Source organism: Peromyscus maniculatus, chromosome 14 (assembly GCF_049852395.1).
Source record: "Peromyscus maniculatus bairdii isolate BWxNUB_F1_BW_parent chromosome 14, HU_Pman_BW_mat_3.1, whole genome shotgun sequence".
Classification (NCBI taxonomy): domain Eukaryota; kingdom Metazoa; phylum Chordata; class Mammalia; order Rodentia; family Cricetidae; genus Peromyscus; species Peromyscus maniculatus.
In genome coordinates, this window is record NC_134865.1 from 1911254 (window position 1) to 1930321 (window position 19068).

At 45.3% G+C, this 19068-nt stretch overlaps 1 protein-coding gene across 1 annotated transcript; it reads left to right on the forward strand.

Moving 5' to 3' along the window:
* Nucleotides 1-7902: 7902 nt before the first annotated feature.
* Rps29 (ribosomal protein S29) lies at nt 7903-9465 on the forward strand. The gene is made up of 3 exons (XM_006985423.2): nt 7903-8064; nt 8307-8406; nt 9369-9465. Exons 1-3 carry the CDS (start codon nt 8003-8005, stop codon nt 9375-9377), a joined length of 171 nt encoding a protein of 56 aa, XP_006985485.1. The 5' UTR covers nt 7903-8002; the 3' UTR covers nt 9378-9465.
* The last annotated feature ends 9603 nt before the right edge of the window (nt 9466-19068 follow it).

Sequence of the window (19068 nt, forward strand, 5' to 3'; positions counted from 1 at the left end):
CGGGTGGGATGCCCGTTTTTAGGCTTATTTAATGTTTCCTGACTGAATCCCTGCGTGCTCGTGCGCACCGGAGGGCCTCCCCTCGGCCTCCGGACAGGCGGCCGCCGAGGGCACCACGTCCTTCCTTGGCAGGTGGTGCCGCAGGTCCCGCAGTTTCAGCGCCCATGGCAGTTCCCTGATCACTTTGCTGCTGAGGCTTGCAAAGACGGCAGAGACCCGCCTTCACTCCTTGTTCCTTTTTTTAATTTACTCAGCCCGGGCTAGGGAGGCCCTTGCTCCCCCTCTTGCCGTACCTTAGGTGTGGAATCGTAGCTAACATTTTATTTTATCTAAGTTACGGTCTTGTAATTGTGAAGCGGCGTTCAGAAACACCAATGTCCAATTTGACCGCGGCAAGTTAATGAAATACGGTTAAGTCTTCAGTGAGCACCCCTGCTTGTTCTCGTAGAGTGTTGAGTTTTGTGGGCGTCGATTTCGCATCCTGAAAAACCACACATTCAGGAGATAGGCAAAGATAATAAATTGTCACCCCACCACACCCCCTTTTAGTGTTCTCTCATACGTTCATATTTTTGCTGGCATAATTAACACTTTTCCACCCAGGGTTGTCGCCATCATGCCCGGCACTGGTTTTCCTTCTTGAAAACTCCCAGTTACACCGAAAACCTTCTTTTATTTGTTTTCCTGAGTTTCTGGTATATATTAGGCATTCAGTTGATAATGGGCTGAATTTCTCTGTTCTCCTCACCTGTGCCCATAATCAACATTATTCACTGTGGTGTGTAGCTTAGATTGTGTCAAGATAGTAGGGACTGGAGACTGACTGACAAAGTTGACAAGACTGGCAGCCCTTGCCTACTTGAGCTTCATACAGCAAATGGAGCATGGCCAGTGTCAGTGTCGGGGTGCACCGTGTAGCCCCGGTCGGTTGAAAGAAGGCACTCCCAAGGTGAATTTTTTTTTTTTTTTTTTTCGAGACAGGGTTTCTCTGTGTAGCTTTGCGCCTTTTCCTGGAACTTACTTGGTAGCCCAGGCTGGCCTCGAACTCACAGAGATCCGCCTGGCTCTGCCTCCCGAGTGCTGGGATTAAAGGCGTGCGCCGCCGCCGCCCGGCTCCAAGAAGAATTCTTAAGGCCTATGTAGCATCATCAGGAAGGTCCAGCTTCTTCTGATGGACTGAATCTCAAACAGCCATATTTATTGAAAGTTACACAAAGTATTTTCTCATACTAAGGTCCCTAATCTTTTCTTAGATTATTTTTTTCCCTCTTATTTTATTTTACAATACCATTCAGTTCTACATATCAGCCACGGATTCCCTTGTTCTCCCCCTCCTGCCCCCCTCCCCTTTCCCCCAGCCCACTCCCCATTCCCACCTCCTCCAGGGCAAAGCCTCCCCTGAGGACTGAGATCAACCTGGTAGACTCAGTCCAGGCAGGTCCAGTCTCCTCCTCCCAGACTGAGCCAAGCGTCCCTGCATAAGCCCCAGGTTTCAAACAGCCAACTCATGCAATGAGCACAGGACCCGGTACCACTGCCTAGATGCCTCCCAAACAGATTAAGCCAATCAACTGTCTCACCCATTTAGAGGGCCTGATCCAGTTGTGGGACCCTCAGCCTTTGGTTTATAGTTCATGTGTTTTCATTCGTTTGGCTATTTGTCCCTATGCTTTATCCAACCTTGGTTTCAACAATTCTCACTCATATAAACCCTCTTCTTTCTCGCTAATTAGACTACAGGAGCTCCACCTGGGGCCTAGCCGTGGATCTCTGCATCCAGATTCCTCAGTCCTTGGATGGGGTTTCTAGCACGACTATTAGGGTGTTTGGCCATTTTTTAGATTATTTTTTTAATAATTTATTTTTATATGCATTGGCGTTTTGCCTGCATGTATGTCTGTGTGAAGGTGTCAGATCTTGGAGTTACAGACAGTTGTGAGCTGCCATGTAGGTGCTGGGAACTGAACTAGGGTCCTCTAGGAGAACAACCAGTTCTCTTAGCCACTGAGCTGTCTCTCCAGCCCAAGGTCCCTAATCTTAATTTACATGTCTTACTGAAGGAGGGCATCACATGCCTCCAACACTAGTCCTTTATTATGTATTGTGTGCAATACAAAATAACACAAGAGCCTCAGGTATGCTTGAGAGAGAGTCTTGTGACCAAAGTCATGGGATGGCTGCAAAGCCCCTTCAGCAAAACAATCACTGTTATCCACAAAGATTCTTCAAGGTTAAAGTATTTCTAAAAACAGCTGTTCAATTCTAATATCTACCCTATACAGTGACTCTGCTAAATTCCTACAACAGGCCAGTTTGCCAAGAAAGCCTGGAAAGCCTTCCTCTCCTGGGCTTCATGGACCTGACAGAACAAGAGCAATAAAAAGCCCCTGTGGTACAAATGTCGGAGAGGTATCTGCTGTGTAAAAGTCCCGTGACAGCTAATGCTTTTTCCTCAGCTCCCTGGTCCACTCCCATTCTCAGGGGTGTGCTTTCTCTTTCTCAGTACATTGTGTTTATTTTTACTTTTAACCATGTGTATCATCGGGGCAGTCCTTTGTCTTGGAATATGCACTCCTCGAATCCTAATATACCCTGCTATGGTTATTTATGCATGTCTTAACCTCTAGATGACAAGCTTCCTGGGTTCTGAGTCATCAATGTTATCTACAAGACTCAGCTAGTGTTCATACAGAGTAGGCACTTTAAGCATATTTGCAGAAAGGAGAAATCAATAGTACATGTAGATCTGCTACTTAAAGTATAGAAGTATGTGCTATTTGTTTATCAAACAGAGCAGGCCCATTTTTTTTTTTTTAAGCAGGCTCATTTTAAATTCACATTCCTTGTAAAAGTAGATAGCCCTTTAGTCTCCCTCTAACTTGGAGGTGGGGCAGAAAAATAAACATTAAATGAATTCAATTTTTTCTTTTCAAAGCTGAGGACCGAACCCTAGCACTCTGCTACTGAGCTAAATCCCCAACCCCTGGATTCAAGGTTTTTTTTTTTTTTTTTTTTTTTTGAGACAAGTTTTCTCTGTGTATCTTTGCTCCTTTCCTGAAACTCGATTTGGAGACCAGGCTGTCCTGGAACTCACTTGGTAGCCCAGGCTGGCCTCAAACTCACAGAGATCCGCCTGCCTCTGCCTCCCGAGTGCTGGGATTAAGGCGTGCGCCACCACCGCCCGGCTTGGATTCAAGTTTTAAGTGTAATGTGAAAAGATAAAAGTATCACAGGGAAATACTTTATTTTAAATAATGACAACCACCAACAAAACGAAAAACTGAAAGGAATTGAACCCAGGTTTTCAGGGCAGCTAGACGAGTATTCTACCATTAAAGCCACATCACTAGTGATCTCTCTCTCTCTCTCTCTCTCTCTCTCTCTCTCTCTCTCTCTCTCTCTCTCTCACACACACACACACACACACACACACACACAGAGAGAGAGAGAGAGAGAGAGAGAGAGAGAGAGAGATGCACAAGAATTTTAAAATAAAACCTAAAAATAGTAATTTAGGAAATAGAAAAAATGTAAAAGCACATAAACTTATTTTTCCCCATGTCTAGCAAGATATCCCTAAAGGTGCCACAGTGGCACTTATATCTTGGGGATAACCAACAGCTGTCTAATTGGACATGAGGCCCATTCATCTGGAGGGAGATCTTGCCTGGTACTATAAACTTAGTCAACTACCCATGGCCAGTGGGGTCATGTATCTTAGAGGAGAACCTGCTACTGCCAACTCCCCAAAGCAGTATAGTTCCTAGCTTCATTCCAAATGCTTGTCTGTATACCCAAGACAAGCATAACCCCTACCCTTCATCAAAGATGCTCCTCTTTGCAGCAGATGGAGACCTTTGCAGCAAGCCACTGCTGGACAAAATGAAGAGAACAACTTGTAGTGGATGTAAACTCTACAGGGTAAAATATCACTATATTTTATATCACCTAACATCCATAGCTCTTTACTTCTGAGAAAAGTTGTGGTCCCGACTCAGCTATAAATCAAGCTGGCTTTGGAGTTGGAATGTGGCTCTCCCCTTCTCTAAACCCAAGCATGTTGTTAAAAGAAAAAATAATGAAGCGATTCTGTTTCATATTAGAAGACAGAAGAAAGCCAATAATATAGGGACTACTGTTGTCAAGATTCTATTTTTCTCCTCACTTATTCTTGATTCCTTAGAATCTTTCTTTTCATATCATGCCATCTTAAAATTCAAGTTTTCCACAGCAAAAAAATAAATCTTCCCAATAGTGATCTCTGAAGTATCCAGAAGGAAGATGGGATCCTTGTCTGGACATTTAGCTTGTCTCTTGTTTGATGTTGTTCTTGTTGGTTGTAGTTCATTTTTGCTTATGTATTACCCATTCTTATTGCATATAGTTTTAGGTTTAGAACTTTCTTATTTAGACAAAAAGGGGAAATGTAGTGGGTATTTGTTCCACCTATGGCCTTGGGATACCAGCCCCTAGGGTGTGGCCTTTGGCTATCTTAAAATCTGGGGAGCACATATTTGGGGCCCCTTCTCTCTCACGCTCTTGGATAGTGAAGACTGAGTCAGGTGGCATGAAGCAGCGTGGGACAGGTTCTCAACTTTCCAGGAACTCTGAGACTGAATTTGCCTTATCTTGTATCAGTGAGTTGTCCCTCCATATAATCCATTAATAAATAGTCCCTTTCTCAGTAATCCATGGATTTCCTGCATTAACAACCGAATATGGGATGGATGCCCAGCCCCGCCCCCATACATCTACAACACAACCATTACCCACAAGGCTCAGGGAACACCACAGAAGAGGGAGGTAGAAAGATTGTAAGAGCCAGAGGACAAGCACGCATGTCTGCTTCCAGAGTGTGTCTTCTAAATATGACAGGAAAACTACACTCATGAAATGGAAACAATGTAGCTGCCTTAACAAGCCCTAAACAATGAGCACAGCAGTTGACATGCCACTGTGAATGGAGGAAACCTCACAAGGAATCCTTAGATGAAGAGCTAAGAGGTAATTGAGACTGTTGAGAGAGGGAGAAGCAGTCTTCCCTGGGCAGGAGTCCTCTAAATGGTCATCCAGTCCCAAGTGGCCTGCCTTGAAAACACACACATGTAGACAACACTACATGAATTCAGCAGTTGCATTTGTATATTCATTTACATATAGACGTGACAGTAATAATTAAAGAAAATGGTCCATGAATCTGGGAAGAAGGGAGGCATGAGAGAGGTTTGGGGGAGGAGAGAGGAAGGAGAAATGATGTAAATACAGCATATATATATATATATATATATATATATATATATATATGAAATAAATAAATTTAATTTGAAAATCGAAGCTATACATTAGCATGCACATGATTCCTCACTATAACTAAATGAAATTCTTCAAAAATTTTTTCATGAGAAATATGAGATGGGTAATTTTCGATGTCAGTGGATTGGATTAAGGAATATTGTTGGACAGTGGTGGCCCACACCTTTAATCCCAGTACTTGGGAGGCAGAGATAGGTGGATCTCTATGAGTTAGAGGCCAGCCTGGTCTATAGAGTGAGTTCCAGAGTGTCATTGACTGGCCTGGGAGTTGCTATGCAGATCAGGCTGGTCTCCAGCTCGGAGATCTGCCAGGTTCTGCCTCTCAAGGGCTGGGATTAGTTCCACGCCCAGCTGGAATTGGTTTTCTGTCTGATTTGACCTGAACTGCTATGCTGTCTAGGAGCACAGAGAACACTGATTGTCACTGACAGTAGTAAAAGTTTGAATCCAGTGACAGTGCTTGGCTAGCAAATATAAGACCCTAGACTCAATCATTAGCAATCCCCACCCCCTCCAAAAAATATTTGGGACCATAACTCCTTTTTTAATGATATATATTTATTTTTATTTTATGTGCAGTGGTGTTTTGCCTGCATGTATGCCGATGTGGGGGTGTCAGATCCCCTGGAGCTGGAGTTACAGACAGCTGCGAAACTGCCATGTGGTGGCTAGGAATTGAACCAGGATCCTCTGGAAGAGCAGCCAATGTTCTTAATCACCGGGCCATCTCTCCAGCCCCAGAATGATGAAGTCTGTCCAATATAATAATTCAAAGTTTGGCAACTATCAGCGAATTGGCAGGTGTGTACACTCAAACCTGCACGCATACATTTTCCAGATTGGCAGAAACTTATTACCACAATGCTGGCCAATCTCTCAGAGGTAGCTGGGCAAACAAACACAAACGCTCTTTGGATCCCAAGAGAGCTGATGAACAGACCTGCCAAACTCTCCGAGAAGGGCCGACTAGCCAGGAGGGGCATGCTGCCTGCTTTTGCAAAGCCAGTGATCCCACCAACAACAACCGGTGCTGCATAAATGAAACAAAAATCAGGTGCCAGTGAGCCAGTGCGCTTTTGCACCGTTCTTTCTTCGTCTAGCATGGGTACGATTCCAGCCAGGCCTGTGAGTGTCCCATATGCTTGCTTAGTTGTACTACTTGTCATCAAAGCGAAGAAAGAAAATAGAATTGGGATTGGAAGGGTTGAGAGAATCCCGAGTGTGTGTTTAATGATAGATTTGAGGAGTCTGACGACAGAAATTGTTACATCTGGTCTTTGAGTCTGTGGCTCTTTCTTTCATTATGAAATAATCGTGTAAGGATTGTCTACCAAAATCCCAAAGTAGCGCACGTTAAAGAACTTTTTAAGTTCTCATAAGAGCTCTCGTTCAAAGGGCCTTTCTCCCCCTTATTGTTGCACACTGTGCTACACCCTGTAGATCTAGCGGGGCTTTTATTTCAGGGCTATGTATAATTTTAGGTTTCTGTGGAAATATGGCATTAGATTTTTTTGTTGGTCAGAAATTTACTTGCATTCTGAAATTTGTTATCAGATTACCTGATCAAATCATCCTTTATTTCACATCACTTCTTTCTTCACATTCAGCCACCTAAACTGCTCTTGGTGGTACAAGCCCAGTACTTGGGACTGACGTCCTAGAATAATAGCAAGTGTAAATCTACTATGGGCAAATACCAAGTTCCAGGCCCGCCTAGGCTACACGGGGAGACTGTTATAAAAACAACCAACAACAAAAACAAATAAAAAATACATTTGGGTATCAAGACCTTAACATTATTCGCTATCCCCTGGGATGATGTAGATGTATCTCTTGGAGGAGTGTATCAGGTCAAAGAATTAAAAATCCGTTGTTCAGTAAGAGGGAAAGGAACCCCTATCGTTGACGCCTGTTCATTGCCGTTGATTTAAGTTGTTTTACAAATTCACGCCAGTAGGTGTCAGTGTTGAGTGAAGGCTAAACTCCTTTTCCTAAGTGGAACGTTTGAGTTTAAAAAAAAAAAAAAATCGTAAAATGTTGCGGTCGGGACGTAGAATATGTAAGAATTTTAAAAAGAGGCAAGATTTTTAAAACAATGCAAAAGACAACGTTCAAAAACTCAGTCAAAAGAGACGGGGTCTCGCTATGTTGCCCAGGCTGGAGTGCAGTGGCTATTCACAGGCGCGATCCCACTACTGATCAGCACGGGAGTTTTGACCTGCTCCGTTTCCGACCTGGGCCGGTTCACCCCTCCTTAGGCAACCTGGTGGTCCCCCGCTCCCGGGAGGTCACCATATTGATGCCGAACTTAGTGCGGACACCCGATCGGCATAGCGCACTACAGCCCAGAACTCCTGGACTCAAGCGATCCTCCTGTCTCAGCCTCCCGAGTAGCTGGGACTACAGGCGTGCGCCACCGCGCCCGGCGGTCGGGAACGCGGCCGCGGAGATACTAGAGCTTCGGGCTGGCGTGACGTCAGCCCCTGGGCCCGCCCACCCAGCCAGCCAGCCGGCCGGCTTTGGGACTGTCACTCAAAAGCCACCCCGCCCCACCCGAGCAACGCGGTCGCGCTGCGCACGCGCCCGGCCTCAGCGTGGCATTCTGGGTAGCGTGTGGCTCCGGGAGGCTTGAAGTGCGCACGCGCGCGCGGGCTCGCTCCTTTCTCCTCGCCGGCCGTCCGCAGGCAAGATGGGTCACCAGCAGCTCTACTGGAGTCACCCGCGCAAGTTCGGCCAGGGGTCTCGCTCGTGGTGAGAAGCAGTGGCTGGGGATCGCGGCGAGCGGGGAGGGCCGCTCTCGGTGGCGGGGCTGGGGTTTCGAGGCGGCGCGCAGGGCCCGGCGATCGGAGCCCCCACCGCCGCCGCCGCCGCCATCATTACGGGCTTGTGCTGGGTCGGGCGGGCCCGGGCACGGGTGGTGATCTTCGGGTGAGGGTTGGCGTGTCCTCTGTGGCCGGCACGAACGCCAACTCTTTTCCTTTCTCCCCGTCCAGCCGCGTCTGCTCTAACCGCCACGGTCTGATCCGGAAATACGGCCTGAACATGTGCCGCCAGTGTTTCCGCCAGTACGCGAAGGACATCGGCTTCATTAAGGTGCGCGCGCCGGGCGACGCCGCCGCCCGTGGTACTGCGGGCGGCAGCTTCGGACCGGGACCCGCACAGCTGAGGGTTTGAGCAGCGGTCAGAGCTCTCGAGATCTGGGTGGCCCTTGATGTGCCTGGCCACCACGGTGAGGGGTCAGGTTGAGCAGAGTGTCTTAACTTGGTAGGAGATCCTACCGATTTCTACGTAGTAACTCAGTATTTTCAGACCCACCACCGTGGTCTTTAATTTCTGGCCCGGAATGTTTGATGATAGACTGGGAAGAGCCTTAGATCTCGGGCCCGGTGGATTTGTTTAGCCAAGGTTTTGGTCTTTTATCGGTTCTAAGGTCGTGATCCACGTTAATGCTACACGGAACTTTGTTGATTCGCCAAAAAAGCCACTTTGTTTTTTGGTCAAAAGACAAATCTGTTTGCTCTTCGGTTTAAAATCACCAGCTTTTTGTTTAATTGGACCAGTTTGGTTTCTTCAGGTCAGGGTTTTTCTGTAGTCCTGGAACTCATGACCTCTAGACCACGCTGGTAATTGAACCTCTGCTGGGATTAAAGGCGTGAGCCGCCGCCACGCCCGGATTCGGGACCAGTTTTAAAAAGGCTTTTGTTTAATGGGCCTGTGTCGTTTTTTGTGAGGTCTCCGGTGCAGCTGGGACGGTTGTTTTAAGCTCAGGATTCCAATATTGACCAAATAATTACTGTAAGCCTAGTGATACATGGTAGAGATTTGAATGGCTCAGTGTGAGAGTATCATAATTAGAGAATGGCTCCCTTCGAGATGGGCCTAGTTTCTTGAGGCTAAGGTGAACTGTAGTAACTGGCTGTTTAGTTCTCCAGAACATTTGGTTACAGTCGTTTTGTGTAGTATTGTATTGGGAACTAATTCTTAGAGGGGACCAGTGAAAATGCCAGAATCACATTCTAAAGTACTAAATTGTCTTATGTGCTTTTTCTTTGCAGTTGGACTAAGCGACCTTGAATGGATTGTTCAAGACTCTCCACAATGAAACAGATCATGCTAGTCTTTGTACATAAAGAATAAAAATGGAGACCTTCAGTTTGTGTGTGTTTCTGTTTTTGACACAGGGTTTCTTTGTAACCAAGCTGGCCTCAAACTCAGATCCATCCATCCACCTGCTCTGCCTCCTAGTGCTGGGATCCACAATTTTTGAATTTCTGTTGAGGGGGGGGAAAGGGGGGGGAAGGGGCCCGGCCCGGGACAGGACCGGACAGGCATGCTCCATTGAGGTGTTGGGGATCTAACCCAAGGCTTCTGCATGTTAGGCAAGCACTTTACTAACTGACAGGTGGTGTCTTAATGTGGCTAGAAAAATTTGTTATAGAGATAATCTCAAAATTGCCTTTTAGAAACACCTTAGGGCTGGAGAGAGGGCTCTTAAGTGGACCTGGGTTTGATTCCCAGCACCATAGTTAAACAGCCATCTGAGTTCCAGGGAATCCCTTTTGGGCAGTGGGCACACATGGGTTTACAGGCAAATGTTTGCTGATAGCTTGTAATCTAGAAAGCTGATCAATGAGGACTTGCTCCGTAAAAGACATTGTATGGCTTTTAACTTGACCAGGTAAGAGACCAGAAGAAAGTTGATCTTACTAAAGCTTATGGTCTTTGGACTTGCCATGTGTCTGGGAATCTATTAGATAATAGTGTTCTTAGCTCAGTGGTGGTATATACCTTTTGATCTCAACACTTGGGAGGCAGAGGCTAGGCCTATTTCTAGGCCAGCCAGGGCTACAGGGAGAAACCCCGTCTTTGGAAAAGCAAGGTAGTGTTCTTTACTTTTTTTTGGTTGGTAGGGTTCCACTGTGTAGTTGAGATTTGAGTTGAACTTAGGGCTGTTGGTGGCTTCAACCTCTGGTGCTTGAATTAAAAGTGTATACAGCTACAGTTAGTTTGCAGTGGTCTTAAATTATACCTCTGGAGTTTGGGGCCAGGCTGGTTTACATAGTTCCAGGTCTATATAGTGAGACTGTCTCAAAAGTTTAAAGGGCAGAGGGATGGCTGAGTGGATTAAGGTGTTTGCCACCAAGCCTGAAATCTGTGGAACCCACATGACAGGAGATCCTTGCAAATTGTACCATGGCATACATGTGTTCTCCCCCATGTATATAAATAACAAAATAAAAGATGGATCCTGGAGGTGACTCCAGGTTTGAGAACCTATTAGGTTTTGGGGATGCTGTACCAAATTCAAATGCTGTGCTGAATTGATAAGTGGTGGATCCGCAATGCTTGACGGGTGTTTGAAGAAAAAGGAAGCAAAGTGGTGGTGGTTGCAGTCAGAAGGAGGCCTTACTCTACACCTGTGTTAAAATCAGTGGGAGCTGTGTTTATTGCACTCTAATTCATCACTCAAGCTGAGGCAAAAATGAGTTTGAGGCAAGAGGAAATGGAAGCCAGGCAAGCACAATCTAGGCAATTACCTTGGGCTGGCACAGGTTGGAGTGGTTTAGATAGTCACTGACTTCTGAAGATGACAAGGTTCTGTGTGTGGGAGGTGGGAGTGAAGGATTCCAAGGGCTGTGACCAGAGCAACTGGAAGAATTGCTGTTGGCAGGACTGAGGACAGGTTTGGGGAAAAAGTATTGGCATACTGTTTTCAATGCCTATTAGACATCCAGTGCAGCTTTCTAGGAAAGGCTTGTTTAGATTGTGGAGTACACAGTAAAGAGAACTGGAAATAGAATTTTCACTGTTCTTTATAGAGTATGAAGGCTTGTATTTTCAGGTCTCATCTGAGTGAATATGCGTGAAAGGATTCTTGGGTTCTTTGGGGTTTAGGGTTTAGCAAATCGGGCTAAAAGTGGATGTCTAAGCAGGGTGTGGTGTGTACCAGTAATCCTAGCATTCAGGGTGGAGGCAGGAGGATCAGGAATTAAAGATTTTTGCCTTCAGAAGTTCAGGCCTGCCTGGGCCACATGGGCCAAGTGTGTGGAGTAAGCTGTAATGAGTCCATCTGACAAAAAGCAGAATTGATGGTCTCTACTATTTAACATGACAGGAAAAGTGACCGAAGTGAAGTTGCTGTGGAAAAAGCTGATTGGATTTTAATTTTAACTGCAGTTAAATTATCGATTTTTTTTTTTTTTTTTTTTTTTTTTTTTTGGTTTTTCGAGACAGGGTTTCTCTGTGTAGCTTTGCGCCTTTCCTGGAACTCACTTGGTAGCCCAGGCTGGCCTCGAACTCACAGAGATCCGCCTGGCTCTGCCTCCCGAGTGCTGGGATTAAAGACGTGCGCCACCACCGCCCGGCCTATCTATTATTTTTAATGAACAGGTGAACGTTGCTGGTGAGCCTCCCTAAGGACTTAGGAGCTCACAGGATCAAGGATCCTGAAGTCCAAAGTTTACAAGCTTCATGGTAATGCGTCCTGGCCTGTAGAGATAGATGTCGCAGTTGTGATCCCAGCGGTGGCACATGCCTATAAACTCATTGTTTGGTAGATGGAGGCAGGAGGATCAAGCGTTTAAGGACAGCCTAGGGGAAGGAGTGAGTCTGGGCCAGTCTCATCTGCACGAAATCAAAGCCATGCCTCAGTTGCTGTCGGGAACTGTCTAGGAAAGCTATATTTCAGTCAGGGTATAGGGTGGTTTTTGGCAATGGGGTAAGTTTCATGTTGCAGACTGAAGATGGACGAGAGTTGTCAGTTGATCAAGTACACAGAAAATCTGGGAGCTGAAGATGACAGAAGCTTAACAGATTTCATGTTTTAGTGTGAGAAGAATCTGACGTGATCATGAGTCTCTTGGATGGGCTGAGGTCTGTTCTAGTAAATTCTGTAATACATTTGCAGTGCCTTAGGGAACACAGGAGGGAAACACTAGCCAGTCACAACCCTTGTATGTGGTACTGGAGGGGAGCCTGTGGAAAGGTGGCCTGTCTACTCAACCAGGGTTGAGTAAGACTCTCAATAGAGATTGTTTAAAATTTGTTCTGTATTAAACCACATGTGAAGGCCTTTACAGACGTTTCCTTTTCAGGGTTTAGCTGAGGAGGCTAATGCTTAGACATGGGGTCATTACCCCGAGAGATAAGTCATGGGGTAATTTCCCTAAGGTAATCTTCCCCAAAGAGACAAAACTGAACTAGAACTTGGGTCAGCTGTCATTTGTTACATGTCCTTGTATATTTACAGCAGCACAAGCAAGATACCTTGCATATGAAGAGAGGGGCCCCCCAAATAAACTTTGGTGGCAAAATAACCTAGCTAGATGGCCACTGGAGCACACAGAATATGCTTTTAGGTTAGGGTCCTGCTTTTCGAGTGTTTTGGCTTTTGAAACAGAATGCTGAGAGGCTTAAACTACTTATTTCTCAACATCCTAGAGGCTGAGAAGTTAAGATCAAGGCACTAACTAGCGAAGGATATGTTCTGAGCCACAGATAGAGCCTTCTTAATGTCCTCACCTGTGGGTGGGGCAAGTGAGTGTCCTTGGGTCGATTTTTAGTAGATACTGGGATGGAACCTTCATGATTTATTCATCTCCCAAAGGCCTTACCTAGAGTTATCACCTTGGGGACTAGGGTTTCAACACGAGTTATGGGGTGACTTTTCTACAGCTGTGAGGACTGATCCCCATTTTACAAATGTAGTTGGCAGGGAGATTGTATAGCCAGTAAGGTTCAAACCAGGCAGTAGTTTGAAAAGCCCTCTTGCCACTGAACTCTGAATGCCTGTCAGCGAGAGAGAGCTTTAGTAAATATTTGTAGTCTAACAGAAATAATTTTCAGTAAAAAGGAAATTGTGTATGTGATATGATTTCATTGTTACAGAAAAGCACAGGAAAACCAACATCCCAGTAGGTTAGCAGCGCATGTCTTGGTGTGACAAATGTAGGTGCAGCGTCAGATTCGGACACCAGTAGGTCTGGGGTATCCAGTGACTGCTCTGTATAATATCCTTGATATCAGTATTGTTAGGCGTTTTCTCCTTAAGCCAGCTCATTATTATGATTATGATTATTATTGAAAATAGATTATTTTCTCATACAGTACATCCTGATTATGCTTTACCCTCCCTCCACTCCTATAAGTTCCTCCTCTCCTTCCCTCCCCTCCAGGTTCACTTGTTCTGTCCCTCATTAGAAAAGAACAGGCTTCTAAGAGATAACAACTAAACATGGCAAAAATATAATAGATGAAGCAAAAACTTATATTGAAGTTGGACAATGCAACCCAGCAGGAGAAAGAGAGTCCTAGAACAGGCACAGGAGTCAGGCATCCCATAGAAGTACTAAGCTAACAGCTATAATATATACGCAGAGGACCTGGTGTAGGCCCATGTAGGACCTGTGCTCACTGTTTCAGTCTGCATTTCCCTGGCTAATTTCATTGGCCATCCAAATTCCATGTGATCCTGTACAAAACAATCTAACCTCTGCAAGACAAATCGTCAAAGGGTCACAAACTTAAGCTCAAGGGCTCTAGAATTTTCTCACCAGGATAACTATGACTGGTATTTGTTTTGAAAAATTACTTAATTTAAAAAATTATTTTTCATTATTTGTGTGTGTGTGTGTGTGTGTGTGTGTGTGTGTGTGTGTATTTGTGTGAGGTTATTGTGGTGTGCAGGTGCCCATGGAGGCCAGAGGCGACAGACCTTGCTACAACTGGAGTTAGAGGCAGCTGTTTGTGAGCTGCCCAATGTGGGTGTAGGGAACTGAACTCAGGTCTTTTGCAAGAAGGATAAGAGCTCTTAACCACTGAGCCATCTCTCCAGCAACACACACACTGTGTGTGTGTGTGTGTGTGTGTTGGGGGTGGGTGGGTTATGAGCTTATGAGTTCAGGTGCCCACAGAGGCTGGAAGAGTGCATAGGATTCTCCAAAACTGGGTCACAGTCACTTGTAAGCCTCATGTGGGTGCTAGGAACAAAACTCTAGTTCTCTGAGAGAGCCATTGGTGCTCTTAATTGCCGAAGCATCCCTCCAGCCCCAGCTGCTGGTGTTTCAACTGTCCTTTCAGCGTGGTTTGCAGGGATCTTATTTCTGCTTCATTTAGAGCCTAATAATAATACCTGACAAATACATATTGAAAAGTTTTATTTTATTTTTTCCTGGAGACAGACAGGGTCTCACCATATAGCTCTGGCTGTCCTGGAATTCCCTACATAGACCAAGCTGACCTCACACTCACTGAGATCCTCCTGCCTCTGCCTCAGGGCTGGGATTAAAGGTGTGTGCCACCATGCCGGGCTAATGAAATCTTCTTTAAAAAGTTATTTGTAGGGCTGTAGAGATAGCTCAGACCTTAAAGTATGTGCTGATTTTTCAGAATGCAGGTTGTTTTTGCCAGCACCCACATCCATCTTTAGGGGATCTGTCACCCTTTTCTGGCCTCTGCAGGAACAAGTACAAAAGTGCAGGACACTCACAAGACACATACAGCGACACATAAATAACAATACAAATAAATCTTTTAAAGTTATTTGTAGTGGTTGCAGATGTCCTCTGTCTGGAGTTTTTAAAACTCTAGGAAGTACAAGATTAATCTGGGTGGGTTAAGTATTATGTATCTTGATTTGTTGTGGAAACACAGTTCAGAATAAATTAACGTTGGAGAAACCAGGACTGTCAATTATGTGGGCCGATTTTCTTCAACAGAAGGAAATGAATGAGGCCTCATCACTTGGAATGCTGGAGTGACGTGGTCAGACAATTTGGTCATCCTTTGCTATTCTATTAGGAGCCAACCTCCACCTGAATCCCCCCAATATCCTGAGCATTGCTTAGGCCCTAGGCCTGCAGTGAATATAACACATCCCTATGACAGAGGCCCCATGGACTTTGCATCCTCCACCAACAGAATCTATCTTTGTGCTTATCACAGATCTTTCCTCCGGGCCCTAGCTCTGTCTACCAGCCAATAGAATTCATTCTTATTGTAGAGGTCACAGGTCACACGCTCTTCTATGTTTAAATGTGTAAGAAAAGTAAACCGCAAGGTCAGTCTCTGGAAGGCATGGCCCAGTGTCAGCAAAAATGGTACTGTTTCATTCTTCGTTTCTCATGGATCCCTCCCGGTAAGTGTTAGAGCTCTGAGGGGAAAGGCTTCCCCAGTGAAAAGTGTTACAGCTCAGAGAGGAAAGCTTCCCTCATGGAAGTGTTAAGCTCTAAGGGGGGAAAGTTTCCCCAATGCAAGTGTTACCTCTGAAGGGAAAGGTGTCCTGGCAGTTGGAGCCAAGGAATACCACAAAGTCACACCACACAACAAACCTCACACAAGCCGTTTATTGGTAGAGACCCACCCAAGACAGTGACTGTTTCTGCTCATGCAAGAAACAGCCAAGAACTGAGCAAGAGGCAGGCTTTGTATATGGTTTCTTTTGGCGGGGGAAGCAGAGTTTTCCTGGGTGGGGATTGGTGGGATTTCAAGACAAGTCCAGGGACTGGTGGGTTTTGGAAGGTTTTTAAACCTGGAAATGAACTCAGACCTTTTACACTAATCTCTCGCCCCCGGGAGGCTTGCAGGGTTGGGGACTGGAGGTGGGGGTTCCTGACAATTTGTTTAATTAGAAAGTTTCGTAGGCTGGGTGTGGTGGCTCACACCTGTGATTCTAGCACTCAGGAAGGGGAGGTGGGAGATCATAAAGGTCCAAAGCTTTGTCTACATAGTGAGTTCTAAGACAGCATGGGCTAAAGAGTGTGAGAACTTCTAGGAAAAACAGTCTTTAAAAGCTAGGACCTGTTTTCTTTGTTTATTGAGAATCCTTCTGTTAATTCACCCTGTCTGTTCTCTATGTCAGTGATTGTGGGCTCCCTTCTGACTGTGGTAAACCACCGCTGGACTCCCTGGCAGATGTTTTGAAGGCCTGTAGCTCTATGTCTTAGTTACTTTCCTGTTAATATAAGAAAACACCCCTATAGAGGCATCTTTAGGGGGGAAGGACTTGCTTATTTCAGACTGAGAGTGCAGTCCACCATGGTGGGAAAGTCAAGGCAATAGGAACTTGAAGCAACTGACACATTACACCTGAAGTTAAGAAGCTCAGCTCCCTTTTCATACAGTCCAGGATTCCATCCAAGTGCTGTGGATGATTGATAAATAAAACACTGACTGGCCAGTAGCCAGGCAGGAAGTATAGGTGGGACTAGCAGAGAGGAGAATTGAGAGAACAGGAAGGGGAGAGGAGAAGACGCCAGTCTGCCGTCCAGGGTGCATCATGTAAAGACAGCAGATAAAGCCACAGAACACGTGGTGACATATAGATTAACAAAAATGGGCTGAGTATAAGAGTAAGAGCTAGACAATGGTAGGCCTGAGCTAATGGCCGAGCAGTTTAAATAGTGTAAGCGTCTGTATGTTTATTTTATAAGTGGGCTACGGGACTGCTGGGACTTGGCAGAACCTGGAGAGAAAAACTCTAGTTACAGGAACAATGCCATCCACAGTAAGTGGTGCCACCCACTTAACCTAATCAAGACAACACCCCCTCCCTAAGGCTTGCCCAGAGGCTCATCTCCCAGGTGGTTCTACATCTGATATAGACAGTTGAGACATAATGAGATATATATCACATACCTTATTTCTCCACCATTCACTCACTCCATTTGTTTCCTACTTTTATACGGACACCCCTGCATGCCTATATAGTTTGAGAACTACTGATCTTGAGGAAATGACTAAAAATGCCTCTGAAAGTGACAATTCTGGACCACAAATGAACCCTAGTCCAAGACAACAAAGATCACTGTCTTAGTTAGGGTTTCTATTGCTGTGAAGAGACACCATGTCCACTGTAACTTTTTTTTTTTTTCTTCGAGACAGGGTTTCTCTGTGTAGCTTTGTGCCTTTCCAGAATCTCACTCTGTAGACCAAGCTGGCCTCCAACTCACAAAGATCCGCCTACCTCTGCCTCCCGAGTGCTGGAATTAAAGGCGTGTACCACCACCGCCTGGCGGTAACCCATATAGAGGAAAACATTTAATTGTGACTGGCTTATAGTTCAGAGGTTTAGTCCATTATCATCATGGCAGGAAACATGGTGGCATGCAGGCAGACATGGTGCTGGAGAAGGAGCTGAGAGTTCTACATCTTGATTTGCAGACAGCAGAAGACTGAGAGCCACATTGAGCATAGTTTGAGCATATGAAACCTCAAAGCCCGCCCCTACAGTGACACACTTCTTCCAACAAAGCCATACCTCCTAATAGTACCACTCCCTCTGGGCTAGAAATTCAAACACATGAGTCTATGGGGGCCGTTCCTATTCAAACCACCACAAACACATTTCAGTAAGCTGTGTTCTTGGCCAAAATGACCAACATTTCTTTCACCTTTGGATACAGACTGTCAATAATTTGGGGGCAGAGACCTGCCATCAACAAGCCCTAGGAATTCTTCACAGAGGTCTGCCTGCCTCTGCCTCCCAAATGCTGGGATTAAAGGTGTGTGCTGCTACCACCTGGCTTCAAGTACTGTTTCTTTTACCATAAACAAATGTTTAGTCCTATTTGTGAGATTCCCAGAGTATCTGAGAAAACAGACCATATTTGGAGGTCATATAGGCTTAGGGAAGAAGCATGATTCATTGATTTTTTTAACACACACACACACACACACACACACACACACACGCACACGCACGCACGCACGCACACACACATATATATTAAATATATATATTAATTTTGAGATTCTAATATAACGACATAATTTCTCCTTCCCTTTCCTCTCTTCAAACATTCCCATGTACTCTTGCTATTCTTCAAATTCAAATTCATGTCCTCTTCTTCTTCTTCTTCTTCTTCTTTTTTTTTTTTTTTTTTTTTTTTTTTTGTGTGTGTGTATGCCTAAATAGATTAAAAAAAAAAAAACCAACCTGCTCACTCTACCTAGTGTTACTGGTCCATACATTTTCAGGGACCATTTGGGACTGGATAACCAAATGGTGTGCTCTTTCCTGAAGAAGACTGTCTCCCACTCTCATTATTCCTTAGTTGCCTCTAGTTCTTTGTCTAGGGCTGAGGTCTGGTGAGCTTTCTCCTCCACATCTGTATGTTTATTGGTGTTGTCCTTGTTCGGGTCATGTTTAGGTAGCCGTGTTGCTAAGACTTCACGGGTGTAGCTTCTGACATTTCTAGGAGTCACAATCTCCTGATAGACTTTTTGTTCCTCCGGCTCTTACAATCTTTCTGCTCCCTCTTCTGCAATGATTTCTAAGCCTTAGGTGCAGGAACTGTGTTATAGAGGTGTCAGTTGGGACTACACTCCACAACTCTGAATTCTGAGCACTTGTGGTTTTCTGTAATGCTCTCTGTTGCAAAGAGACATTTCCTTGATTAGGGCAGAAACTACGCTGTGGTGGTTTGCATAAAAATGGTCCCCATAGGCCCATAGGGAGTGGCACTGTTAGGGGGTGTGGCCTTGTTGAAGTGGGTGTGGCTTCATTGGAGGAAGTGTGTCACTAGTGGATCGGCCTCAGAGGCTCAAGCTTGGCCAGCGGGTCACTGTCACTTCCTGCTGCCTGTGGATCCAAATGTGGAACTCTCAGCTACCTCTCCACACCATGTCTGCCTGTATGCTGCCATGCTTCCCAAAATGACGATAATGGACTAAACCTCTGAACTGTAAGCCAGCCCCAGTGAAATGTTTTCCTTTATAAGAGTTGCGGTGGTGGCGCACACCTTTAATCCCAGCACT